Source organism: Aotus nancymaae, unplaced genomic scaffold (genome assembly GCF_030222135.1).
Source record: "Aotus nancymaae isolate 86718 unplaced genomic scaffold, 86718_ANA_hifiasm-v0.15.2.pri h1tg000053l, whole genome shotgun sequence".
NCBI classification, from domain to species: Eukaryota; Metazoa; Chordata; class Mammalia; order Primates; family Aotidae; genus Aotus; species Aotus nancymaae.
Genome location: NW_026988467.1, coordinates 29,958,409 through 29,986,361, shown reverse-complemented (window position 1 = coordinate 29,986,361; position 27,953 = coordinate 29,958,409). Strand labels below are relative to the sequence as shown.

The following is a 27,953-nucleotide window of genomic DNA, read 5'->3' as shown; positions in this document are numbered from 1 at the left end:
TGACCATGAGTTTATTATAGTATCAATCTTTCTAAGTATTTTTTTTCTTCCAGTAAAAGTCAATAGCATGAACGTAGGCAAAAGAGAGGATGTATTATTGGATTATTTCATGATTGAGACTAAGACAGCAGTAAGAAATGTAAGGGTATTGGTAAGAATGGTTGAAATTCTGGCTTAACAGCCCCTAAGCTGAGCAGAGAGAAATATGAAGCCAGGAAGGAGGTGATGGATAGAGGAATAGCAGAACTAGAGACCAAGGGTCCTTAGGTGTGCTTCCCTCAGCTGCAAAGAAGAGGAAACCCAGCCCAAATTAATTTCACAAGAAAACGTATTGGCTCACATCACAAAGTGATGGCTGAGTGGGCTGTGGAATCAGCTTAGCCAGTATCTCTGCTCCATTTCTCTAGGATTCCCCCAGCTGCGCTCTGTGTGTGTGATGTCAGCTCCAGGCAAGTTTCTCTCAAGGTAGTGAGGAGAGAAAACTGATTTTTTTTTAACTCTGCCTCTCTACTTGCTATTGTATCTCATGGGCACAAATTGGGTCATCCATTCCTGAATAATCCCTGCCATCATAGGAATGTCATCACTGATTAGCTTATTTATTGTGTTCCTAGATGGAGAATGGGCCAAGAAGAACAGGATCACCTTTGGACATAGCATGCCCAAGTCTGGAACTGGGAGTAGGCAAGGAGGGGAAGCACATGGGCTTCGTGGGAGGGGCTAGCTACACAAACAAAAATTGCAGCACTCTTAGGAAAGGAAAGGCAACCAGCAGTGCCCACCATAGGCACTAATAAATAAACATGTGACAACAGACTGAAAAAGAAAAACAAGAAGGGGTGGGGAGAAGTGGATAATTTAGTTGAGGTAGGAATTAGGACTTCCTTTTCGACTTAAATTGAGACCCAAAAGATGAGTGGAAGTTAGCCAGGTGATGAATGCAGGGAAGAGCATTCCAAGTGGCAGGAACAGCATGTGCAAAGTTGGAAAGTACTCAGTCTCGTGGAGGAATGGAAAGGAGAAAGTGGCTGAGGTACAGTAAAGTAGGAGGAAAAGTATGTGACAGAAAGCGAGTGCAAAATCATGCCCCCATAAAGGGAATCTGAGGGACATGACTTGATTTACATTGTAAGAAAATAACATGCCACCTTTGGAGTTTGACTTGAAAAGGACCTAGAGTAGAAGCAGGAATGCTAGCTAGAAGACAGCTGAAGATGACCAGATGGGAGCAATGGCAGCTAGGATGCAGGTGGTAGCGATGCAAAAGGAGAGAAACTGGTACATTCACAACATCTTTTGAAGATTTATTCCACATGACATTGTGATTCATTATATAGAGAGACAAGGGAGAGAGAAGACTCAAGGGTGACTCCTAAATGTCTGACTTGAGCAACTGGACAGACGATGATACTCTAGTGGGATAAAAAATAAAGCAGTGGAGGGCTGGGGGACAGGCCTAAGAGGAATCAGGTATGAACCCGGCGAGTCCCAGAGGAAATGCCAAGTAATTATGCAAATCTGGAACTCAGGAGAGAGACTAGTGTCTGGATTCGTTTGATTGATGACATCAGAGATGTTGGGTCCAAGGATGTGATTGAGCTGAAGTGGTGGAAGTGGTCATGAAGTCAAAGATGATTGTCCACACAGCTCTCCTGTCGGTGTCTGCATCACCCAGGGTGATGGCAAGTGTTGGGATGCAAAGGAAAACTGCCAAGGCAGGCACAGTGGCACACACCTGTAGTTCCAGCTACTTGAGAGGCTGAGGCAGGAGGATCAGTTGAGCCTAGGAAATTGAGTCCAGCCTGGGCAACATAGTGAGACCCTGTCTTGAAAAAAAAAAGAAAAGAAACCCCATCATCCCACAGAGTAAGGCTTTGGTGAATGCAGTAGAATGCTCAAGAGGTGGGAGCTGACATAAACAGGGAGTGGATACTGCATGACACCAGTGAATGGCCTTCACATCAAAGGAGCAGGGGCTTTCAAGAGCCCTCATGTAGATAGAGTGGTGGTCAAGAGTGCAGGCTCTGGAGTCAAATTACCTAAGTAAGTGGGCTTCCTAAGGCAAGTTATTAACCTGAGCCTCTGTGGCTCTGTGGTAAAATGGGGATAGCAACAATACTATTTCATTGAGTTGTGCTGAGGCTGAAATGATGTCACCCACCCAAGGTCCTTAGCAGCATGCCTGGCCCCTAGGCTCTTTATAGCTATTGGCTCTCAACTACTGCTCAAATGAATAGGGAGGAATGAAGCTATGATCTGAAGGCAGCTGCAAGGAGTGAGGAGAAAGAACAGCAACCCGCCTCCCACCACGAGGAACTTGGACTGTAGGCAAATAAGCAGCCTCTATTTGAAACAGCTGCAAGGAGGTGGGATCCTTTGGAGAAAGCCAGGTTTGTATGTATGTATGTATTTTGTAGAGATGAGGTCTCACTATGTTGCCCATGCTGGTCTCCAACTCCTGGTTTCTAGTGATCCATCCACTTCAGCCTCCCAAAGTGCTGAGATTAGAGGTGGGAGCCACCGTACCCACACCGTACCCAGCTCCAGCAACTTCTTGACATGAGCCAACAGATGGCCAGCCCCAGCCACGAGGCATCTCCCTCAGGTAGGGCTTTTTCCTAGTATTACATTCTAAGTTGTACTGGCCTTGGCCAGCTCTCTGGCTATGTTGGACTCCTTCAGATAATAGTTCTTGCTCCTGCCTGGATTTGCTGGCCAGCCTGAGTGGATCCTGACATTTATAACTGACCTGTATGCCTTATCGCACTTGTGGTCAAACTACAGCTAACAGCAAGAGCATGGACAATGAGGATTCTGTGATCTTTGTCCTGTCTTCCAGGAAGGTAAGCCCTGTGGGTCTGGTCAGTATTGGAGTAACTTCTAGAAAGAAGTTACATGAAAACATACAAGCAAGACCCAGAGCTTGCTCCTCAGGGAGACCATGGCTTACTTCCTCCTAGATCTCCTCTTTGTCCCAAGACATGCAGAATATTAGTGCATTCCAACCACTAGTAACACCTATACTTGAGATCTGACCCCTACAGGAAGAAACATGTTCTCGGTGTATTCTGAGCAAAACCAATTCACAATCAGAATTTGATGATAACAGAGCTGTATTAGTCTGTTTGCACACTGCTATAATGAACTGCCCGAGACTAGATAATTTATAAAGGAAAGAGGTTTACTTGACTCACACAGTTCCACATGGCTAGGGAGGCTTCAGGAAACTTACAGTCATGGCAGAAGAGGAAGCAAACAATGTCTTTCTTCACTTAATGGCAGGAGAAAGAAGTGCAGAGCAAAGAAGGGGGAGAAAACACTTATAAAACCAACAGATCTCATGAAAACTCACTATCACAAAATCAGCATAGGGGTAACCACCCCCATGATTCAGATACCTCCCACCGGGTCACTTCCACCACACATGGGGATTATGGGAACTACAATTCAAGATGAGATTCAAGTGGAGACACAGCCAAACGATATCAAGGCCTAAAAGGCAAAGCTGCCTATATCCCATTCAATAAGGACAAAAGAGTGATCGTGTATTAGGAAACTTCCACCTTGAGCTACAGTCTTTTGAATGTCATCAAGAGGACAGCGGGTGGAGGAAGGCAAGGAAAGAATCCCTGTAAAGACCCTGCAGCTCTCCCCTCTTTTTCAAGTACAAAGTATGATCAGTTCTGTTCTTGAACCAGGAAGCAAATAAGAGGAGTCAGGTAAGCTTCAGCCAGCAGGGAACTCTTTCCTGTCTTTTCATCCATAAACATCCTTGTGTTATTTGGATTTCAGACACCTCTGGTTTCCTAGTACAGGGATCCTGAGGGACATGCCAAAGTAGATGCATAGGGACCAGAAGACTGAGACACCATTGGTATGGCCAAGAGACCATGACTCCTGGGATTGTGAAAACGCCCGAAGAGCCACCCATGTCTGAAGGACCATAGGGAACAATGAAGACACCCGCCCAGCACAAGGGGCTTGAGACCTTGGCACGTCTCCCTAACAGCCTCACTGTGTCTCGGTGACTTCCCTTCCTTCTCTCCTCCACGCTTTTGGTGTAACCAGAAAGATGCCAGAAGAATCCAAAACACATTCCTTTTTTGGCAGTTTAATATAATTTATTAACTTACCAGGCCATTCCATCCCAAAATAAAATTTGACCAGCTTTAAGAGATGTATATAATAGCACAAGAAAAAGAAAATAATAGAAAATGGGGAAGCAAAAGCAAAGCCAAATGAAATGAAGCCAGGCATTGGTCCACAAACTGCAAAACAAAAGGGCCTGTTCAGGTTTCAGAATTGGACATTAAATCCCTGAGGCTCCTGGTGGACAAAATTTAATCCATTTAATTTCACAGTCTCCAGGAGGGAATTAAAATCCATCACAAATGTCTCATTTCCATAAGAAATTAGTTTGTCGAGAAAGGTCCCTGGAGACCTTTCTCCAGGACACACCAGCCAGGTTTAGGGTGAGCTCCTGCCCCTACTACTGAGGCTGTTGCTTCAGCCCAGCTGGCCTTACCTCTCCACTGATGTCTGGGAAACTTCAGGAACACGGTTGGGTTTGGGACATCATATGTGGTCATGAACAAGCCCTTTCCTCTCAAGTGCTGTCCATAGAGGGATGCTCTCCTGCCCTGGCCCCCTGGGTGAAGTCTACTGTAGGGTTTCAAAGTGCCTCGCCACCACCTCCTGCTGGTCCCCGGTGCCATAAATATGCAGAAGCTTCTCTGTGGTCCATGAATCCCCTGAAGCCAAGTCTGTTCTATGTGGAAAGAGAAGACTCTTTTCGCCTCTGTGCCACATTTGTCACCTACCACCAATCCCCAGTGACTCGAGATTCTAGTGATCACAGCTCTGCCAGCCCTGGCCTGTGGCTCCTCTCTTGCTTGGGTTCAGACACATCCATAATGCTGCTCCAGGACCAGCTTAGAAATCACTTTGACAAGTGGGGGAACCGAACACATGCTGAGAAGAACTGGGACCTCTCAAACTCTCTGTCTCCCCCTCCAAGCAGCATAAAATGGGGTTACTGGGGTGCAGGCTCCTGTAGGGTTCCTGACAGAGACCAGGTGAGAGATGCAGCACACAGAGGTGAGGATGGAGGCCACCCACTCAGCTGCAGCATGGGGTGGGGGAAGCAACAATAAAGTAAGGAAGGAACGTGCCTCTGCCCCCCAAAAACATGCATTTATTTGGAGGTAAGTTCAGGCTTGCCAAAAATCGGAGTGAGGGCAAAAATGATGCTAAAGACATGCTAGCAGTAATACTGATGCTGGGAGTGTGAAGAAATAGCCAAGAGTTGTGGGGGAAAGGCTCCGGTCTACCGTCCCAGGCCTCCAGGACCATTTCAAATCCCTCCTCTCCTGTAAAGCCTTCCCTGAGCTCCCGCCACATGGAGCACTAACCCCTTGTAGCAGATTGGGGCAGGCGCTTGAGACTGGTGTTTGCTATTAACAGGTCGGGGAGCTGAGGGACGCCCAAATGGAGGATGGGATCAAAACTGAGGTAAGGGGAGCTTTGGGAGGCTGAGGTGGGAGGATTGCTTGAGGCCAGGAGTTCAAGATCAGCTTGGGCAACACAGCAAGACCTCCATCTCTCCAAAAAAAAAAAAAAAAAAAAAAAAAAAAAATGAGGTAAGGGAATATTTCAAATGATTAATTTGGACTTTAGCTATTGACTCCATTCAGAAAGAGACCTCTCAGGCAGCTGAGTAACCCCAGCCCAACTGGAAATGCTCTTAGAGGGGAGAAAGTGTTGGCAGAACTGAGTCCAGGATGGATCTGAATGAGTAGGTCTCCCCAGGCACATGCAGGGGAGGCCTGGGTGGGAACCACTGAGTGTGTACATCAATGCATGTGCTGAATGGGCAGGCCAAGAGGCCCAATATGGCTAATGGTAGACACGGGGGCTTTGAGAGGCCCAGGAGTCACTGAAGCACAGCTGGTTGGCAGGCAGCTGGGCTCCCAAGAGGAGAGGCCAGAGCAGGAGACAGATCTGGAAGTCATTAGCATCTACATGGAAGAGAGAGAGATAAGAAGGGAGGGAGGGAGGGAGGGAAAAGAAAAGAAAGAAAGAGAGAAAGGGCAGGGCAGGGCAGGACAGGAATGGAAAGGAAAGGGGAAAGGAAAGAGGAAAGGAAAGGGAAGAGGAAAGGAAAGGCAAGGCAGAAAGGAAAACGAGTGAATGAAGAAGCAAGCCTAGGACAGAACTCTGGAGTACAAAGACCCAGGACAGCCTGAATGAGGCAAGTTCACCTGCAACACCCACACCCACTCCAGACATCACTGCCTTCATTACTTCAAAACTGCACCCCTGTCCCCATAGGGTGTTAGTCTCCTTCAGAAAGTGACTCAATGCTTTTTTGCAGCCCAAAAAACAACTGTCCCCACTGGTGGCCCCAGAACAAGATGACCCAGAGTTCCTGACTACACTACTGGGGTGGAGGGTGATGAAATCAAGGGAGGCAGCCATCTGCAGAGATGATCCTGCCTTTAGCAGCTCACACGATGTAACACTCTCCCAGTGCAGCATTTGCTAGTCTGGTTTTCCATAACCAGAGTCTGACCTGTGGCCAGGCAGGCCGAGAAACTGTCCACCCATTCTGCAGTGACTCTACTTCCCAAGAGCAGACTCGTGCTAGCAAAGCTCAGGGTGTACAAAACCAGGTATCAGTTTATCTGAGCAACACAGATCTACTGGAGGGTGCCTGGATGCCTGGCAAGCTCACGAGCTCACGGGTCAGGCCTGGAACACTGAAGCCCCCTGAAAGAGTACTTCCTCCAAAGGAAGTCGGGTAGACAGGGAGGAAGGGACCACCTAGGCCATTTTCTCTCCTGGCCCACATCAGTCTTGCTTTCGTGACTCAATCTATATTAAGATTTGCGAGACAAGAATGGCAGAGAATAAACACCTAAACTGTTCACTAAAGACATGAGACACTAATGTACTACCAAGCCCAGGGGAAAGGGTGACACCCAAGTGGAGAGAGGACCACCACCTCACTTCCACACAGAGCTCAGCTTGGCTTCCACAGTGAGGGCTCCAGAACACTCAGGAGCCTGTCTATGTGAGAGGTGAGTCTTAAGGGCCAACATACAGAAAGCCCCGGGCAGGCCTGGGACAGGATGACTCAGGGTAAAATTGTGCCAGGAACCTGGAACGTAGAACAGTGGTCAAGACCCTCTCACTAGAGGACCATACACACCAGCTCCTCCCACCTCAGTCTTGGCATGGGGACCAAGAACAAGGACCCCCAGGCTTCTGTTAGGATTAACCTATGATCAGCCAAGTGTAGCAAGAAGCAGGACTGACCCCGGAGAAAAAGAGAACTCTTAGATTCCATTTCCTTAGCCAAAGCAGTATCTTATTGGAAGAAAAATTACTTAGGCCACATTATTTTTCCCAATCTCAACTCACCTGCATCTCTCACCTATATTATTGAGAAGGTGGAAACTCACATCAAGTATTTTGATAATAGCTCATCCTTGCTCAAAGCACTTCATCAATTCTGAATATCCCAAATCCTTCAATCTTTATGAATTCTCAGTATTTGTTTAAATTCACAATGTGGAAATTTCATAATGGGAAATGTGGTCTACAAAGTGCACTGAGATTCTGGCCCCTAAGTTACCTAACATGAATGGGAATTCAGTATAGTAATAAGAGCACAACAGACTCAAGACATATCTGTTGAATCCTGCCTCTACCACTTACAGATGTGTGACCAGTGCAAGTTACTTAATCTCCCAAGACTCTAGGAAATGGAGAGAAAGTTAGTACTTATCTCCTGGGACTGTTGTGAGTATTAAATGAGATGATGCATACAAAGTTCTTAGCACAGAGCTTGCCAAAGAGCAACAGCTCAATAAACACCAGCTATTGCTGCTATTGACTTTCTAATGTCACTGTTCTTCCTACTCTGTGCTGAGCTCACAGTGGCCTGCTCTAGGCCAACTCCTCTCTCACCACAGAGTCTCAACGTTCTCCCCTGAGGATATGCCCCGACTGAGAATGTATGAGAACCACTGCTGATGGGGTGGATTACACATGGATGGTGTGAAGGCACAGTGACAGTTTGGAATCACTGCTCAGGGCCACTGATTTAACTCTAATCTCCTAAGCTGCCAGTTTGGCTCAAATACTGACATAGCTCTTATACAACAGCAAATACAAGGACAGTCTGAGGATACTGTGTGGGTCTTTATAGAAGAAAAACAAATTACACTTAAGAAAAGTGCCTTCAAATCTGGATCCTTAGTATTTGTAATTCACTTCTAAATTACCTGGTTTATACCAAGATAACTTCCCTGGATACACACCAAGCTTAAAAATTGGAAAATTTCTCTCTAGCATACATCTTGTGATATAAGATATACGCATCAAGTCCCCTTTTGTTGTTGAGGAGAGTGTCCCCTATGATGCCTTCCCTCCTGCATGGGTTCTCCGGTGAGCACTGAAGTGGGAACTGTTGTTGAAGTCTTTGCCACACTCTGTGCACTTGTAGGGTTTCTCCCCTGTGTGGATTCTCTGGTGAATAATAAGACTGGAGCTCTGGTTAAAGCATTTCCCACACTCTCTGCACTTATACGGCTTCTCTCCTGTATGAATCCTCTGGTGAGTTATGAGGTTAGAACGGTCACGGAAGAATTTTCCACACTCAAGGCATTTGTAGGGCTTCTCTCCCGTGTGCACTCTCTGGTGTGTGATGAGCTTGGAGCGCTCACTGAAGCACTTCCCACAGTCCACACATTTATACGGCTTCTCCCCAGTGTGGATGCGCTGGTGATTGGCCAGGGTGGAGCTCTTACTGAAGCTTTTCCCACATTCAGCACATTCATATGGTTTCTCTCCCGTATGGATTCTTTGGTGGCTAATGAGGGCAGAGCTCTTAGAGAAGCTTCTTCCACATTCAGAACACTGATAAAGTTTCTCCCCTGAGTTTATGCTGTGTGGTCCAGGAGAATTCAAGTCCTTACTGATAGTTTGAGGTTGTTCAGGAGCTGTCTCCTCTGTAGAATTCCTCCAGTGAGCACTAAAAGATGGGCTTTGGGCAAAGTTTCCCCCAGGCTCACTACATTGGTCAGGATTTCCTCCCAAGTGGATTCTCTGATGTTTCAGAAGGTTTGAGCTCTGGTTGAAGCTTTTCCAACATTCTCCACATTTATAGGGCTTTTCCCCTGTGTGGATTCTCTGATGAGTGATGAGATTGGAATGGTCACTAAAGCTTTTCCCACATTCAAGGCATTTGTAGGGCTTCTCTCCAGTGTGGATTCTCTGATGGGTATTGAGGTTAGAGCGGTCACTAAAGTTTTTTCCACATTCAAGGCATTTGTAGGGCTTCTCACCCGTGTGGATTCGCTGGTGGGCCATGAAGTGGGAGCTCCGACTGAAGCTCTTCATGCATGTGTCACACTTGTAGGGTTTCTCCGCAAGGTACAGGCCTTGATGGTCAATAAGTTTTTCTAAGTCCTCTTCAGAAGAACTTTCTTGCCACTGTTCCTGTGAGGGATTTCCCCACTGCCCTTCATCTTCATTTTCATTTTCACTGTCTTCTCCCCAGTCAAGAGGTTGGCAAACAGCTTCTGTAGGACATTTTGATAGGGCTCCAGGCAAATTCTCAAAGATGTCCTGCTCAGAAATCTGGTCTTCATGCCTCATTTCAAAACCTGAAAGAATGGACAGAAATGCAGTTTCTCTTCACTCATTAGTTAGTGCGTGTGTGTGTGTGTGTGTGTGTGTATGTGTGTGTGTATCTGTATCATACATCTGTGAATCTGGCTAATATGAATTTGATTCTTGTGGGTTCTCCGGTGAGCACTGAAGTGGGAACTGTTGTTGAAGTCTTTGCCACACTGTGCAAAAGACTTATATCTCACATCTCATAAATGTGACTAACATGAAATTGATAAAGTTTTGGTATATATAAGTGTTTCTGACCTGCAAAGCTAAGTAATAAGACTCTGGGTTATGGTGACCCCACCAAGTGGGCCATGGGGCTCAACCCAGCAGCCACAGCCAAACTGTTTCCCCAGAAAACTCCTCTATCTTACCATTCAGTCATGAACATCTCCTTCTTCTAGCATATTCCATATATCCTGTGTTGAATCCTAGATTGAATAAAGTCTCTAACTGCCCAGATATACCCTAGTAAAAGATAGAATGAATGACTGACTGATTCGGAGGACCACACAAAGCTACAGACTAAATAATCTGAGAAGAGCAGAAATACTTTTTCCTATTCAATCCCATTCTCTCTTTTAGTTAAGAGACAAAAGATAATGAGCCTGGCTTCCTCACTCTCTCCACATACCCATGGATTTTGTGAACATCCAATTACTCCAGGCTTACCCATGTCTGGGGCTTTAGGACACAAGGTTGGAGGTTTGACAGCATCTTCACTGGCCACCTCACCCCAGGCTTCCTGGGCATCAGTCTCAGTACTGCTCTGCCCACACCTAGGGAGACCTGCAGCTTCCTGGACAGTCCCCATGGCCCTGACTGTAGTCCGAGCCCTCATCAATGAGTCCAGTTCCTCATAGAAAGGGCATGTCCCTGGTGGGTGGCTGCTCTTGGCTTTCCGGTAGCTTCGAAGGAGGTTTTTGAATCTGTAGCGACACTGCTCCAGAGTCCGCAGGAAGCCCAGAGCACACAGCCGCTCTGCGATGGCCCGGTACACCTGGCTGTTCTGGTGACAGGTGCGAAGTTTTTCCGAGAATGGGGACTCACTGAGAATTGCCAGGAAGGCCTTGGTTTCCTCGTAGCCCCAGTGCACACCTGCTGTCAGGAGTGAAGAGTTCAGAACTGTGAGACTTAATAATGAGATGTGCCTAGGTCATCAGAGACTAGAGTCACCTGCCCTTCAAACTACCTAAAACACAGGCATGTCAGAAACTATCCAGGTACCTGGGGAATCTCCCTTTGCTTCTCAGGGGCATGCTAGGACAGTCAGTCAGAGCTTCCTACCCTCACCCTCTTCTAGGAGATTCTATTAACACTTCAAGTCTTGGCTGAAGGTGAGCACTTACATAGCCATATTATATCAATTAGATCAGGTGATCCCATGTCCCTGGCTTTAGCTGATTAGTTCAGGTAAAGGCCTATAATTGGGATGCCTGAGATTTTCCCCATATTCATTCAATACCTGTCCTCTATTTATTTTATAAATTCTCCTTTTAACAAAACATGAAAGCTGAGAACTCCTAAAGATTGAGACATACATGAATTTCAAACAGTCCTGCAAAAGAGGCCAACTGAGGACACACTTTCCTCCTTTGCAGAGGAATGAAAAGGAGGTGGTCTAGTCTCAGTTCCTCTGTAGGAAAATGATATAGCCCAGAAAGGCAATATGGTGGAGGGAAAACCATGTAAAACCAGCAAGCAGGAGCCATAGGCTCTGATCTGGGCTCTGCTCCTACCTGTGTGTCTGTAAGATGCCTCATCTCTTGGACTTCCATGTTTGCGCCTTTACAGTGACTGGGTGTTTCCTAGATATTGATTATTCAAGTCTACACTGTCGTGATTTCTGCCATTATCTGTTCAATATTTCACTCGCCATCACTCTTTACCTAAATTTGCTATCTGTGAAATCACAGGCTGATGCACTCATACAAATTAAGAGACATACATAAATACAAGAATTTAAAGTTCATTCACATAACACCAATGATCATCCCACACTATCAGTGACACACTTTTGGAAATACTGGATTCACTACTTGAGGCCCCTTAAGGCTTTAAAAATGTTTGCTCCTATAACTAAGAAGACTTTTGCAAAGAGACTTGGTCACGGGAAAAGAGAGTTGAAGTTTGAGGATGACCTCAGGAACACAGCTCTTCACTCTACTGACATCAATCCACACTTGCACCCTGTACCCTGACCTCAGGGAATTGCAGTCTAGCTGGTAGGAGGGTTGGAATCTGAATCTGATTAAACCCCCATGTTCTTACCAATACGACTCTGGAACAGAGCTGGGACCCCTGCAATCCTGGGCCCCTGGGTGGACTCATCAGTGACCAGGCCAGCACCGTTACAATCTTCTGCCATTTCTTCAGGCTCCCAGCCCCCTTCCTCCTGCTCATCCATCTCTGCGTCACTATCCCCAAGCCTGGGGAGTGCTATGGTCTCTCCTGGGCCATCAGTGGCTCTGATGGCTGTCCGAGCCCTGACCAGGGCCTCCAGCTCCTCATAGAAGGGGCAGGTACCTGGTGGGTGGCTGCTCTTGGCTTTCCGGTAATTCCGTAGGAGGTTTTTGACCCTATAGCGACACTGCTCCAGTGTCCGCAGGAAGCCCCTTGCCCTTAGCCGCTCTGCAATGGCCCGATATACCTGGCGGTTCTGGTGACAAGTCCGGAGCTTTTCAGAGAAAGGAGACTCACTTAAAATTGCCAGGAAAGTCTTAGTCTCCTCATAGCCCCAGTGAACACCTGACACCTTCATGTCCTCCACATCCCACTGATATTGTTCCTCCCAGGCTCTTGAATCCTTCCAGGTCAACGCCTGAGCTGGCTCATTATCCAGGCTATAATCTGCAGTGCTCCTTTTCCCAGAATTTATAAGACTTAGACCACAAAACTCTGGTTCTTGCTCTTTCTGAGAGGTGATACTTGGTTTTGAAACTGGAACTCCTACAGAAGGAAGAAGAGAAATGACAGTAGAAATGGTCTGTTGAGCAGCATGTTTGTCCAAAATCTCCCTGAAACTTATATCTTTTCCTTGCAAGAGGCTGATGAGAAATTCCCATGCTAATCCCATAAAATGTCTGCAGGAACAAGAAGGAAGAGGTAACAGAACCATATACGAGAAATGTTAAGAGACCTGTTTGCTTTGTTTGTTTGTTTTTTGTTGTTATGAAACATGAAACATCAAATAAGAGTGACTCATTGGTCCACAGATGGGCACATGACCTAAATTGGTCCAATTAACTGAACTCCATGGCTGGAGGAAAGAGGGGTGTGCGTGTGCGTGTGTGTGTGTGTAGTGAGTCTCTGTCCTGCTAGGCATCCATTGCCACCACTGGAATCTATCTTTTGACCATGAAACAAAACAGCTTTAATATGAAGCTAACACTGAGGATGACAGACAGAAAGAAAGAACACAGACCCATTAGGACATTGCTCAGCTAATCTGTACTGTGGTAAAAGCATGTCCTCCTCTGGACTTCTGATAATGTAAGAAAATTCATTTCCTTATTTTTAAAACAGCTATGTTTAAAGGACTGCTATCCCAATAGCTCCCAGCTCTAACAAAATAGGAAGCCTTTAATTAAAATAAAGCCTTTAATTAAAATAAATATTTGAAGAAAACTAGATGAAAAGAGTTTAGAGAGGTCTAAGGATAGTCTAATTCAGTACTTTCCAAAGTCTGTTCCTTTGAACACTATTTCCCCCAGATGTCATGTGTAAAAAGGGGTTCCAATGTCAAGCCAGTAGCCAGCGAGCTTCTGGGATCTAAACTTACCATAAGTCAGCCCTATCAGAGCCTCTTCTATTTCAGCTATTCATGTATCTAACTCCCCACACAGTGATCCCAGGCTCCACAGGGAAATGCTCCCTATTATTTGGCTTCCCACATAGGACTACCCATAGAGAAAGGAGTCTGTGCTGGTCATATGGGCTTCAGGTATTTGGAGCTCTGTGATATTTATTCCTACTGGGTTTAATTCACTGGTCTCATGGGCTTAGTTCACTTAAGTCTGCCTGAGAGAGAGATCTTATTTACAGTGCTGAAAAAAATCAGATTTCTGAGACGGCAGGCCTGGCCTGGCCTCTGGATGGTGGTGAATGGACTGAGGTAAGGAAGTTAATGTGCCCAGAGAGGGCAGGCTCTTGGAAGTCATCCTGCCACTCCATATCCCAGGCAGACTCCGTTCCCATCATGGCAGTGCTGGCTACAAAGGGCAAGTCTTCTTCCCATGTCTGAAATTCCAGAGACTGCAGAGCCATGATTCTTAAAGGAGTGGCAAAACCCTCTTTGGGAACTGAGCATATCAGAAGCATGACAAAATCACCTTCAGAGGGCACGTCTCCTTACCCAGGCACACGCTGTTCCCACAGTCGTCTCCTGGGGGGTCTTTACAGAGCTCCTTCTCAGCATGTTTGCCAGGGCCCAGGGCTTCCTGCGAGATGCACAAGACAAGGACCCAAACATCACTGACTTTGGACAACAGCCTAGGAACCCTAGCAGGCCCCAGGAAAGATGATGGGAACAGACGGATACCATGTGTGAAGCCAGCATCATAAGGAGCAGGATGGCCATTTGGTACATACATGTGTTTGAGGATGTTTGGGGCCCAGGAGACTAGGGGGTGAGGGCCAAAGGCTAACACCCTGGACCTCATGCCCTTTTGCTGAGGGGAGGTCATGGAGAGAGAGGAGGAATACTGCAGGGGCAAGAGCACAGGAGCAGTAATGACAGGAAAGGATGAACGAGTAGCAGCTTACCTGGGACTCAGCTGTCACCTCCCAATCTCCAACGCTCCCCATCTTTGGGAGAGTAGGGACTCGGGGAGTGAGGACAGCTGAGGAAAAGAAAATGTCTCTGAAAACCAAGCTCTGGTTCCCAAAAAATCGCCTCCCTCTAAGATCGGCTTTCCAAAGGTCACACTTAGATCAAGCTGGAGCTACCCCTGTGGCCAGTGCAGACTTCCCCTTTACTTCCCTTCTAGAGTGTGTAGCTCCTGAGCTGCTATGAGTAGTGGATCATGTGGGAGATGCCAGCCCTGACCTCCTGTGATCACCACCCACCCCTGTCCCAGCCTGCACCTGCTGCAGAGCTCTAACTACAGCAAGGCATGCTGGCACCACCAACAGCTGCAGCCTCTTTATGATGCTTGCTTACTTCTCAGTAAGTGTGCCCACCACACTGCAGCCTATCTCTTGCCTTGAATTCTGCACACCCTTCCTCCCCATCCACCCCACTTTATCTCCCCCATCCCTCTCCTCTGCAGAAGGCCTCATTCCCTAATGTTCTCACATTCTCTTACTCACCACTCTCTTTCAAAGGCTGTGGTGCCATCTTGGCATTTAGATGATTGGGAAAGTCAGGGCATGTATTCGCCACCCACTTCTTCTGGGACTGTCCCTCAGGCCAAGGATCCACTGGCTCCAGCTGGAAGCTCTGAGATTCTTCTCCGGTCTTTAAGGGCCCGGTCTCTTCTGTATACAATTCCAGTTCCTACACACAAAGAGCCCAAATTCCCAATCATCAGTTCAATAAGACCCACTTTGGTATTTTGAGTACAACTGTGGTCCAGAGGCTAACAGGCTCTTTTAAGATCCAAAATGGTTTGAAGTAGGATGAGAAAGCCATCAGAGTGAGTTCGGTAGGCAGACCAGCGTTTATACCACCAAATAAGTACTATCTGTTGAACACAGGGTAGCTATCCAAGTGTTTCAATGAGAGTGCCACTGTTCAAAATATTTTTGATTCATAAAGAGATAAATTATGTAAAATTTGGGTAACATTAAAAAATAATCCATAAGCATCAAAAATAGTGTGCTTACTTTTTATGTTATCAAAAGAAAAAATAAAAGTTACCAAGCTGTATACTAAAAGGCAAAGGGAGGCATAAACACAGGAAAAAAGGATACAATTATAACACCAAACGCGATTGCTCTAAATATCTCTGCTGAAAGACAAGGATATTTTTAAAATAAAAAATTTTTTAAAAGGGCAAAGAATTACAGATGGAGGCTGGGTGCAGTGGCTCATGCCTGTAATTCTAACATTTTGGGAGGCTGAGGCAGGGGAATCACTCGATGCCAAGGGTTCAAGACCAGCCTGGGCAACATAGCAAGGCCCTCATCTCTATAATAAATAAATAAATAAAATTAGCCAGGCATGGTGACACATACCTATACTCCCAACTACTCCAGAAGCTGAGGCAGGAGGATCACTTGAGCCCAGAAGTTCGAAGTAACAGTGAGCTATGATTATGCCACTGCACTCCAGCCTAGACAACAAAGTAAGATCCTGTCTCAAAAACAGAAATCAGATGGAATTTTAAAATGATATAAAAGTATGTGTTGTTAATTTTAAAATAGAAGGACATGTGAAAGACAAGGCACTCTAACTCAAAAGGAAAAAGGAAGTGGCAATTTTCATTTCAATGTTGGATTTCAGGCAAAAAAAAAAAAGGTACTCAGAGATATAGAGAATACATTTAAAATAAAAGGGAATAATCAACTAAAATAACATTACCCAATAAACTTTATCAATTGTACAGCTAATTTCTTATCTCTATTTCTCAGCTGGTTCCAAGTTCAGTGGTAATGCAGTCAAGGTGTTAGTTATTTCCTGGCTGTAAAACTTCGACAATATAACAATCTCAATACTTTATAGAAACATCTAACTTTTTAAAATGTATTTCAATGTTTTTCAATAGATAATAGACTCACATGGTTTAAAAGAAGAAAATACATATGGGGTATATTCAGTGAAAATGCCCCACCCCCATCCATCTCCATCCCATCGACCCCATTCTTTCCCGTTCTACTCATCACAGGTAACCATATTCTTCTGCATTCTTTTAGAGTTTCCTTCTACATACAAGCAAATGTAAATGTAAATTCTTAGTTTCCCTCTTTTTCATACAATAAATACTGCTCTGATCCTTATTGTTTTGAACAAAAATAATAACAATTATCTTCATCAACTCACTGAGTCTGCCAAACTTAGCTCCTTTTTTGGCTGGCCTGAAAACTCAAATCCACTCACAGAGAAGGATTTTTACTATTGAGAAGATATATAGGAATGGGCCATGAGCATCAACGGCCATTCCAAATAAGAAGATCCACCAGTGTTCTGTATAACTTCATACGGAGAAAACATCTGCTTATCAATCTCCTCACGTGTTCATGTAAAAAAAAAATCACTTTATTATCATTATAATCTACAGAGGAACTGTGTGACTAAATTCAACAACAATCTTTACTCTCAACCTGTTTCTCCAACTATTTACCATCCCTAAGCAAAGATTCTGATTCCATGGATTATAAGTTTGGACACAGAAAGAAGTCGATTCAAGTAACAACCAGGAGGCAAAAACATCAGTAGGTCAGACTTCTGGTTTCCAAGAAGTCTGTAGAGTCTAGAAGTTTCCACTCTAGACTCTACAGTAACAAGTAAAGCTGAACAAACTAAAAAATCAACAACTCTTCTTAGATCTGTCAGAGAAGTGAGGTCACAGGGCAAACCACTGCCCCCAAAATTGGAGAGACAAACAGGTAGAATCAGAGAATCACAACTTAGTGAGCAGAAGCCTCTGTGGGAACCAGTGCCAGGGAAGAAAAACCTAAACTATAATTGACGAATTGCTGGCAGGTCACTGTGGACAACTCTGAAAGCTAAAAACTCCAAGGTACTCAATCATTGAGCAGGGGCACATTTTTGTAAGTTTTACCTCCAAGAGCTCAACCAGATCCTTACAGTAAATATCAGAGAAAAATCTTATCATGCTTATGGCTGACAGCAGAAAAAAGGAACCATTTTGAAATATACCACGGCTCTCTGCTCTTCTTAATAAGGCCTGTCCTCAGCAGAAACTATTTTACCAAAGCCTAACCTAGCTGTCAGAAGAGAAATATGTAATTCCAGCTCCCTCTACTCTTCCATATGGAAGATGAGAAATACCCAATGCAGCCCCCTCTAGGCATCCTGTCCCACCTAAGATGGGAAAAAATTGAGAAGCACTGGCAAAGGTCAGAGTCCAGGGACACAGGTACACCAGTGAAAGACCTAGAAAAAAGAAGAGCAAATTAAATCCAAAGTAAGCATAAGTAAAGAAATAAAAATTAGAGCAGAAAATAATAAAATTTAAAATGGGAAATCAATAGAGACAACAAAACCAAAAGCTAGTTCTTTGAAAAGAATAATAACATCAATAAGCCTCTAGTCTTGGGCCGGGCGTGGTGGCTCACACCTGTAATCCCAGCACTTTGGGAGGCCAAGGTGGGCAGATCACAAGGTCAGGAGATTGAGACCATCCTGGCTAACACAGTGAAACCCTGTCTCAAAAATAATATGATAATAAGCCTCTAGTCAGACTAAGAAAAAAGACAGTCCAGATATGGTGTGTCATGCCTGTAATCCCAGCACTCTGGGAAGCCAAGGCAGCGGATCACTTGAACCCAGGACTAGCTTGGGCAAGATGGCGAAATCCCATCTTTACAAAAAAAAAATGCAAAAATTAGCCAGGCATGGTGGTGTGGGCCTGTAGTCCTGGCTACTTGGGAGGCTGAGGCAGGAGGATTGCTTAAATCCAGGAGGCAGAGGCTGCAGTGAGCCAAGGTCCCACCACTGCACTCCAACCTGAGCAACAGAGCAAGAACCTGTCTCAAAAATAAAAGAGAAAAGAAGACAGAAGACAAATTATTAATATCAGAAATGAAAACAGAGACATCACTACAGATCTCACGGATGCTGAAAGTATAATAAAGGTATATTATGAACTACATAAAGGTTAATAAAGGAATATCTATGCCACACACTTGATAACCTGGATGAAAAAGACCAGCTCCTTTACTCACCTCATCTGCCAAAACTCATACAAAAATAAACAATCTGAATAGGCTTATATCTATTAAGGAAATTGACTGAATAATCAATAATCTTCAAAACAGAAAGCTCCAAGCTCAGATGGGTCCACTGGTGAATTCTACAAAACATTTAAGGAGGAAATTATACCAAGTCTCTACTGTCTCTTCCAGAAGTTAAGAGCAGAGGGAATATTTCCTTATTCATTCTATAAAGCCAGCATTTACCCTAATATCAAAACCAAAGAAATTACAAGACAAGAAAGCTACAAACCAATATTCCACATGAACAAAGATGCAAAAATCAGCTAGGTGCAGTGGCTCACATCTGTAATGCCAGCACTTTCGGAGGCTGAGGCAGGCAGATCACAAGGTTGGGAGTTCAAGATCAGCCTGGCCAATATGATGAAACACCATCTCTACTAAAAATACAAAAACCAGCAGGGCGTGGTGCCAGGCACCTGGTAGCCCCAGCTACTTGGGAAGCTGAGGGAGGAGAATCGCTTAAACCTGCAAGGTGGAGGTTGCAGCGAGTCAAGATCATGCCACTGCACTCCAGCCTGGGTGACAGAGTGAGACTCCATTTCAAAAAAAAGAAATGACACACCACAACCAAGTGGGTTTATCTCAGGTATGCAAGCCTGGTCCAACATTTGAAAATCAATTAACATAACCCATCACATCAAGAGGCAAAAAAAAAGAAAAATCACATGATCATATATTATATCAACAGATGCAGAAAAAGCATTTAACAAAATCCAACACTCATAAATGAAAACTTGGCAAAATAGAAATAGAGGGGAACTTTCTCAACTTGATAAAGGACATCTACAAAAAACCTACAGCTAACATCCTACCTAATGGTAAGAAACACAATGGTTTTGCACTAAGATCAGGAAAAAGGCAAGGATGTTCCTTCTCACTATTCCTTCATATTGGAAGTCCAGAATAATACAAGATAAGAAAGAAAACAAGAAACAGTCATTAGAGTGAATCAGCAACCAACAGAATGGGAAAAAATTTTTGTAATCTACCCATTTGACAAAGGGTTGATATCCAGAATCTACAAAGAACTAAAACAGATTTACAAGAAAAAACAAACAAATCCATTCAAAAGTGGGCAAAGGACATGAACAGACACTTTACAAAAGAAGACATATATGAGGCCAACAAACATATGAAAAAATGCTCATCATCACTGGTCATTAGAGAAATGCAAATCAAAACTACATTGAGATACCACCTCACACCAGTTAGAATGGTGATCATTAAAAAATCTGGAGACAACAGATGCTGGAGAGGAAGTGGAGAAACATGAACAATTTTACACTGTTAGTGGGAGTGTAAATTAGTTCCACCATTGTGGAAGACAGTGTGGCGATTCCTCAAGGACCTAGAAATAGAAATTCCATTTGACCCAGCAATCCCATTACTGGGTATATATCCAAAGGATAATAAATCGCTCTACTATAATGACACATGCACAAGAATGTTCATTGCAGCACAGTTTACAATAGCAAAGACCTGGAACCAACCCAAATGCCCATCGATGATAGACTGGACAGGGAAAATGTGGCACATATACACCATGGAATACTATGCAGCCATCAAAAACGATGAGTTCGTGTCCTTTGTAGGGACACGGATGAACCTGGAAACCATCATTCTCAGCAAACTGACACAAGAACAGAAAATCAAACACCGCATGTTCTCACTCATAGGTGGGTGTCTAACAATGAGAACACATGGACACAGGGAGGGGAGCACTACACACTGGGGTCTGTTGGGGGGAAATAGGGGAGGGACAATGCAGGGTGGGGAGTTGGGGAGAGATAGCATGGGGAGAAATGCCAGATATAGGTGATGGGGAGGAAGGCAGCAAATCACACTGCCATGTCTGTACCTATGCAGCAATCTTGCATGTTCTTCACATGTACCCCAAAACCTAAAATGCAATAAAAAAAAAAAGAAAGAAAACAAAAGGTATGTAGATTTGAAAGAAAGAAAAAGACTGTCTTTATTCACAAATGACATGATTGTCTATGGAGAAAATCTGAAAAAGTCAACAACAACAACAACAAAAAACTCTAGGAACTAATAAGCAGTTATAGCAAGTTTGCAGGGTACAATATGCAAATATGCAAAAGTCAATCACCTTCCCATATACCAACAATGAACAAGTAGAATTTGAAATTAAAGTCATAATAGAATTTACATTCTTATCCAGAAAAATGAAATATTTAGGCATAAATCTAAAAACATATATAGAAGATTTACATGGGGAAAACTACTAAAGAAAGACATCAAAGAAGAACTAAATGAATGGAACAATATTCCTTGTTCACAGATAGAAAGGCTCACTGTTGTCAAGATGTCCACTTTTCCCAATTTGATCTACAGATTCAACACCCAACCAAAATAACAGAAATTTATCTTGTGGCTATCAAAAAACTGACTGTAAAGTCTTTTTTGTTCATTTGTTTTTCTTTTTTCTTTTTTTTTTTTTCCAATAGCAATGGGGTTTCATCATGTTGCCCAGGCTGTTCTTGAACTCCTGGGCTCAGGCAATCCGCCTGCTTCATACTCTCAAAACACTGGGATTACAGGCATGAGCCTCTGCACCTGGCCATGTACAGTTTATATGAAGAAGCAAAAGACCTAGAATAACCAACTCAATATTAAAGAAGGAAAAAAAATCAAAGGACTGACACTACCAGACTTCAAGATTTACCATAAAACTATAGTAATCAAGACAGTGTGGTGTTGGCAAAAGAATAAAGAGATCAAAGGAACAGAACAGAGACCCCAGAAATGGTCCCACATAAAGATAGTTGACTGAACTTTGACAAAGGAACAAAGGTAATACAGAGAAGCAAAGATAATATTTTCAACAAATGATACTAAAACTGTACATCCACATGGGAAAAAAAAGCTTATATCCTTCACAAAAATCAACTCAAAATGGATCACAGAACTTAATGTTAAATGAAAAACTATAAAATTCCTAAAATATAGGAGAAAACTGAGATAATGTTAGGTATAATGACTTTTTAGATACAAAACCAAAGGCACAATCCATGAAAGAAATAATTGATAAGCTAGCCTTCATTAAAATTAAAAACTCTGCTCTATGAAAGATACTGTCAAGAGAATGAGACAAGCCGCAGACTGGGAGAAAATATTTGCAAAAGACACATCTGATAAAGGACTGTTATCAGATATATAAAGAACTCTTAAAACTCAACAGTAAGAAAACAAACAACCCCATCCTGGTCAACATGGTGAAACCCCGTCTCTACTAATACAAAAAATTAGCTGGGCACGGTGGCGCGTGTCTGTAATCCCAGCTACTCAGGAGGCTGAGGCAGGAGAATTGCCTGAACCCAGGAGGCGGAGATTGCAGTGAGCCGAGATCGCGCCATTGCGCTCCAGCCTGGGTATCAAGAGCGAAACTCCGTCTCAAAAAAAAAAAAAAAAAGAAAACAAACAACCCAATTTAAAAATGGGCAAGACTTGAACAGTTACCTCACCAAAGAAAATATACAGATGGCATATTGATGTATGAAATATATAAAAAGATGTATAACATGGTAGGTTATTAGTGAATTGCAAATTCGAACAACAATATAATACCACTATCTACCTATTAGAATAGCTGAAATCCAAAACACCAAATGCTGGCAAGGATGTGGAGCAACAAGAATTCCCATTCATTGCTAGTAAAAATGCAAAATGGTACAGCCACTTTGGACGACAGTTTGGCAATTTCTTACAAAGGTAAACATACTCTTACCACATGATCCAGCAATCATGTCCCTTGGTATTTACCCAAATGAACTGAAAACTATATACACACAAAAACCTGCATATGAATATTTATAGCAGCTTCATACATAACTGCCAAAACTTAGATGGAACCAAGATGTCCTTCAGTAGGTCAGTAGATAAATAAACTGTGGTACAACCACACAATGGACTATTATTAAGCATTAAAAAGAAATGAGCTAGCAAGCCATGAAAAATATGGAGGAAACTTAACTGTATACTACTAAGTAAAAGAAGCCAATCTGAAAAGGCTATATATACTGTATGATTCCAGCTATATAATATCTTTTAAAAGGCAAAACTATGGAGACAGGAAAAAGATCAGTGGTTGCCAGAGGTTGGAGGAAAGGAGGAATAAACAGAACACAGAGGGTTTTTACAGCAGTGAAACTACTCGGTATGTCACTATAATGGTGGATACATGTTACTATGTCACTATAATGGTAGATACAGTTTATAATAAGGCTCTTAATGTTATAGACTGTCAAAACCTACAGAATGAATAACATTAAGAGCCCTAACATAAACTGCTACTTTGAGTGATAATGATGTTCCACTGTAGGTTCATCAGTGGTAATAAACTTATTGCTGTGGTGCAGGGATGTTTATAGTTAGGGAGGCTTGTTGCAGAGGGATGGGAACTCTCTGTACCTTCTGCTCAGTTTTGCTGTGAGCCTAAAACTGCTCTAAAAAATAAAGCCTGTTTTTTAAAAATGCCTGTGCACCTGATGGAGAGGGAGCACCTGACGGAGAGGGGATTCGACAAGATGGTGATGACAGGAGAAACAAGGTAAAAATCACAAAATAGCAGAGCTGAAAGATCCTTTTTAGGAAACTATCTTAGGGGCCATTTAGTCCTGTAGACACCAACCTTTTCCAGATGGTGCTTCACTTTGAGGAATATTATAACTATATTTCATTCCATTATTAAGACTTGAAAAATTTTACTTGCAGAGAATGCAATTAAGTTATGTATCTTACAATGTAAGATCACAAGCTACATTTGTACCTGAAAAAAAACAAGCTCCTCTGCTACTTGTCCATTTGTTTTGAAATTTGTGAGCACTCAGAAGCAGGTAGGAAAGTTAAAAAACAAAGAACAAAAAAAGGTCACAGTAAAAAGAAAAATACATAACAGAGAAGATTCCATTACCTTATTTTTTTCTCAACTTTAGAAGCAGTTCAACTTTTGGCATAATTTGAGAACCTTTGGTCTAGTCCAACCCTCTCATTTTACAGATGAAGAATCATAAAGACCTTGATTTAAATCAATTTTCATCTCTGGGTCTCAAGTTCTTCACCTTCCAACTCTGAAGCCCTAAAACTTCCATTTGTTTCTTCACTGCCACTTAAGACAAACAGCTGGTTTCTTTAAAAGAAACAATATGGGGGGGTCGGGTGGTATATTAAAATAAGGCACTCTCTCTTATACTTAGTTCTGTAACATTATATATTATTCTCCTTGTATCTTCAGTCAGTTTATAAAGAAATCCAAAATGCAGGCTGGGTGCGGCGGCTCACACCTATAATCCCAGCACTTTGGGAGGCCAAGGCAGGCAGATCACGAGGTCAGGAGTTCAAGACCAGCCTGGCCAGCAGGGTGAAACCCCATCTCTACTAAAAAAAATACAAAAATCAGCTGGGCGCCCTGGTGGGCACCTGTAATCCCAGCTACTGGGGAGGCTGACAGGAGAATCACTTGAACGCAGGAGGTAGAGGCTGCAGTGAGCCAAGATCATGCTGTTGCACTCCAGCCTGGACAACAGAGCAAGACCCTCCATCTCAAAAAAACAAAAAAACAAAGAGCAAAGCCACAGATCTTACACCTTGGCTCCCACAATCTCACATTGTATGGAACTTTACAGTTTAAGTGTACAGAAAACCCCTGCCATTTGCTAGGGATGTGTTCCCTAATCTATAATTTCTCCCAGCAAAATGTAAGTATAATATCAGAAGAATTACCAACTATAACAAATGGAGAACAACAGTTATGTTTAGATGAAGGTTCTGGATCCAGCTAAAGGATCTGTTCTATATATACCAGCTTCGAAGCAGGATTCAAAATGTGTGTCATAGCAAATTTATGCATTACATCATGGGCCTTCGAGGGTCACTAGCAAATTGTTGAAATTATGAATGTTAAATCCATACTTTCATTTCCCTTACCTCAGCTCTATCTCATAGTTATATAAAGTTAGACAAGTTACTTACTTCTCCATCTCTGTTTACTCATTTGACAAATGGCAATGATAATGGCACCTACCTTACTGGATTGCTGTGTTTATTTGGATGAGGGATATATATAAAAAGCTGGCCGGGCGTGATGGCTCACGCCTGTAATCCCAGCACTTTGGGAGGCTGAGGTGGGTGGATCACAAGGTCAGGAATTTGAGACCAACCTGACCAACGTGGTGAAACCCTGTCTCTACTAAAAATACAAAAACTAGCTGGGCATGGTGGCATAAGCCTGTAATCCCAGCTACTCAGGAGGCTGAGGCAGGAGAATCACTTAAACCAGGAGGCAGAAGTTGCAGTGAGCCGAGATCACGCCACTGCACTCCAGCCTGGGTGACAGAGCAAGACTCCATATCAAAAAAAAAAAAAAAAAGCTTAGACCAGTGTCTGACACACAGTGAGTGCTCACAAAACATCAAATAATATCTCATTTGAGCCTCATGGCTCAGAGGTATTTTAATTCCCATGGTTTGCAGAGGAGGCATCTAACAATGACCTGGGAACCTAAGGATTTGGCTTTAGGCTCTGATGTACTCACTGATGACCTTTGTGAGCCACTTGACATTTTGTTTTGTTTCATTTGTATTGTTTGTAGAAACAGGATTTCACCATGTTGCCCAGGCTGGTCTTAAACTCCTGAGCTCAAGCAATCTGCCTGCCTCAGCCTCCTAAAGTGCTGGGATTACAGGCATGAGCCACTATGTTTGGCCAACTTTTTGGCCCTGAGTTTAATCTATAAAAACAGGACAGTAATACTATTTCTGTCTACTTATATTACTGTTATAAGCACTCAAAGAGATCACATATATAGAAAGATTTTGTTAGGTATAAAACACAATATAAGTAAGTCATATTGCGATTATGGTAGTGGGAGGCAGTTCAGAGTAGTGGTTAGGCATACAAGCTTTAGAGTAAGAATGCCTGAGTTCAAATCTTGACTACCACCTAGCAGCTGCTGAGACCCTGAGCAATTTACCTATCTTTTTTCTGTCTCTGTTTTCTCACTGGTAAAATTAGAATGACAGTACCTATCTCATTAAATTATTGACAGGACTAAGTGGATTAATACATGTAAAGCACTTAGAACACTGCCTGATATAAATGGTCAATAAATGTCAGTTCTCAATAACTATTATTATTTTTATGATGAATTTGGCAATTATTAACCTAGTCACAGCCCTATTGCCTTGCCTGACCCACTCCTTGGAGAAGACTGTTTGCCTCACCGGCTGTCCTGAAGTCCTGGTCTCTCGGTGCCAATCCTCCACCAGGGCCACAGCCTCCTCACCACTCTCAGGGTGGCGTGCCTGCACCCAGGTCTGGACCTCCCTGGGCAAGATGGTCAGGAACTGCTCCAGCACCAGCAGCTCCAGGATCTGCTCTTTGAGGCGGACCTCTGGCCTCAGCCAATGACAGCAGAGAGCCCAGAGCTGGCTGAAGGCCTCATGGGGCCCAGCTGCATCCCTGTATTGGAATTGCCTGAAGCGCTGGCGGGAGGCCTCGGGGCCAGGGACAGGGTCACGTTCCTTCTCCCGGGGTTTGGATTCTGCTCCCCATGAGTCCTCTTCCAGTTTCACAATCAGGAGTTCTTCAGGCTCTGGTCGGGGAGACCCCTGGGCTTGGGATTCCAGAGCCACAGCCATTGTCTAGCCCAGACGTCTCACTTCAGCTGTGCTGTCCTCATTCAATGCCTTCCTGCATCTATGGTGAGTCCTTCAAGAGGCTCCTAGAAAAGGGACTTTTCCCCAAGACTCTGAAGGCAGAAAGACAAAGGACAGAGTGTGAGCAAGAGGATGTAGAAGCTGTAATTCCCCACTTCTGCCATACCTTCCATCACCTTTGCATGGGGTGGAGGAGCTAAGAGATGCCCTTTTCCCATAGGCAGGAAGTGAGACCACAGTCTGGCACCCAAGCCAGTAGCTAGCACACTTTGGAGGAAGACAGCACTGTATTCAATCCTCTAGGTCATGCCTGAACACCTTAGCCTGGCATCCCACACCTCCATGATCTGGCCCCAGTGTAGACTTCTGCCCTCCTATACATGTCCAAAGTCCAACCTTCCCTCAAGTTGGGTTCCAAATGTCACCCCCTCCAAAAGGCCTTTCTTCCCGAATCTTAAAGCATGGCTGGCATTCCTTTAAGGATGCTCTCCTTGCAAAATCCAACAACTCTATGCTATCCTCTGGTCATCCCACCCATATGGCATTATTCACCATCCCTATGTGTGACTCCTAAAACTCCAGCAAGGACCTGTTTCCAGACCTCCAGACCCAAAAATCCAAACCCCTTCATGACATTTCTACTTGACTGTCCCTCAGGTACCTCAAACTCAATGAGTCAAAAACTAGATTCATTATTTTCTCCTGCAATCATGTCTGCCTTCTGAAGCTCCCCCTTCAGTGAAGGCACTGCCATCAAGTTGTCCACACCAGAAACCTGGTCATCGTCATTCTCTAAGATCCCCCAAATCCAATTCATCACCACACTGTGTCCACTTGGCATCTCCATCTCCAATGCCACCACTGCAGTGCAGAGAATCATCACGTCTTCCACCTGATCAGCCTCCTAACACGTCCCTGCCTCCACTCACCTCACCCCAATCTTTGCTCTATTCTTTGCACAACAACCAAACCAGATCAAAACCTGACTACACCACTTCCCTGCTAAACACCCTCCAGTGATCTCGCATTTCCCTCAGGATAAAGCACAAGCCTTACCCAAGTCTCCAACTCATCTCTTTACCATGCTCCACTAGTTATGGTGCTCCAGAAGCACAGCTTGCAGATCTTACACCACGCTGCCCTCTGAACCTTTCCCTCTTTGGGAAGGTCTTCTTTGGGAATGGCCTCCTCCCTTTCTTCATCTAGCTAGGTCTCAGCTTAAATTGCACTTTTTCCATGAGGCCTTCCCTGCACCCTGAAACAAGATTCAGCCCTCAACCACAAGCTCCCATAGCATCTTACATTTTCTCTACCATAGCCCTGGTCATCCTTTATTGTAATTTTCTTACCCACTAGATCATTAGCTTCCCATGAGACCTAGCACAGTGCCTCAGGACATATAGGAAGTAATATATAATAAAGTCATGAATGATCAACTAATGATGGTATGTTATTAAGCATGGATTATAATTAATCCCTTTCTGTGCACACTAGATAAAAAATAAATAAATGACCTTCCTACTCATGCCAAAAGGAATTCCTTTCTCTTTTATTTCCATGCCTGTGTGACACTTACCACTTTCTACACAGTATGAGAAGGATGTGTGCATCTATGTGTGTCCCAGAGGAGATTACAGCCTCTCTGATGGCACCCACGCTGGGTTATCTGAAAAAATGAGCTCTTCGTGTCATCCC

The 27,953-nt window shown here is 43.8% G+C and overlaps 1 protein-coding gene across 2 annotated transcripts; it reads right to left on the bottom strand.

Annotated features, from left to right (window-relative positions):
- Positions 1 to 8,186: 8,186 nt before the first annotated feature.
- ZSCAN20 (zinc finger and SCAN domain containing 20) lies at positions 8,187 to 27,895 on the bottom strand. Of its 2 annotated transcripts, XM_064363667.1 has the most exons (8): positions 27,835 to 27,895; positions 25,824 to 26,350; positions 14,992 to 15,178; positions 14,446 to 14,522; positions 14,036 to 14,120; positions 11,953 to 12,630; positions 10,354 to 10,782; positions 8,187 to 9,671 (listed from the first exon to the last, which is right to left on the bottom strand). In XM_064363667.1, the coding sequence occupies exons 2-8, from the start codon at positions 26,238 to 26,240 to the stop codon at positions 8,419 to 8,421; spliced, it is 3,126 nt and encodes a 1,041-aa protein (XP_064219737.1). In that variant the 5' UTR covers positions 26,241 to 26,350; positions 27,835 to 27,895; the 3' UTR covers positions 8,187 to 8,418. The 2 variants fall into 2 exon arrangements, with proteins under 2 accessions (XP_064219737.1, XP_064219738.1); XM_064363668.1 differs by lacking the exons at positions 14,036 to 14,120; positions 14,446 to 14,522.
- Between the last annotated feature and the right edge of the window lie 58 nt (positions 27,896 to 27,953).

What these genes read in the sequence shown, in the direction of transcription:
- ZSCAN20 (XM_064363667.1), bottom strand. Translation starts at nt 26,240, where the DNA reads ATGGCTGTGGCTCTGGAATCCCAAGCCCAGGGGTCTCCCCGACCAGAG. An exon ending in CCAGGACTTCAGGACAGCCG is followed by an intron (nt 15,179 to 25,823) that starts GTGAGGCAAACA and finishes CTTTGTGTGTAG; the next exon opens with GAACTGGAATTGTATACAGA. An exon ending in ACAGCCTTTGAAAGAGAGTG is followed by an intron (nt 14,523 to 14,991) that starts GTGAGTAAGAGA and finishes TCTTTTCCTCAG; the next exon opens with CTGTCCTCACTCCCCGAGTC.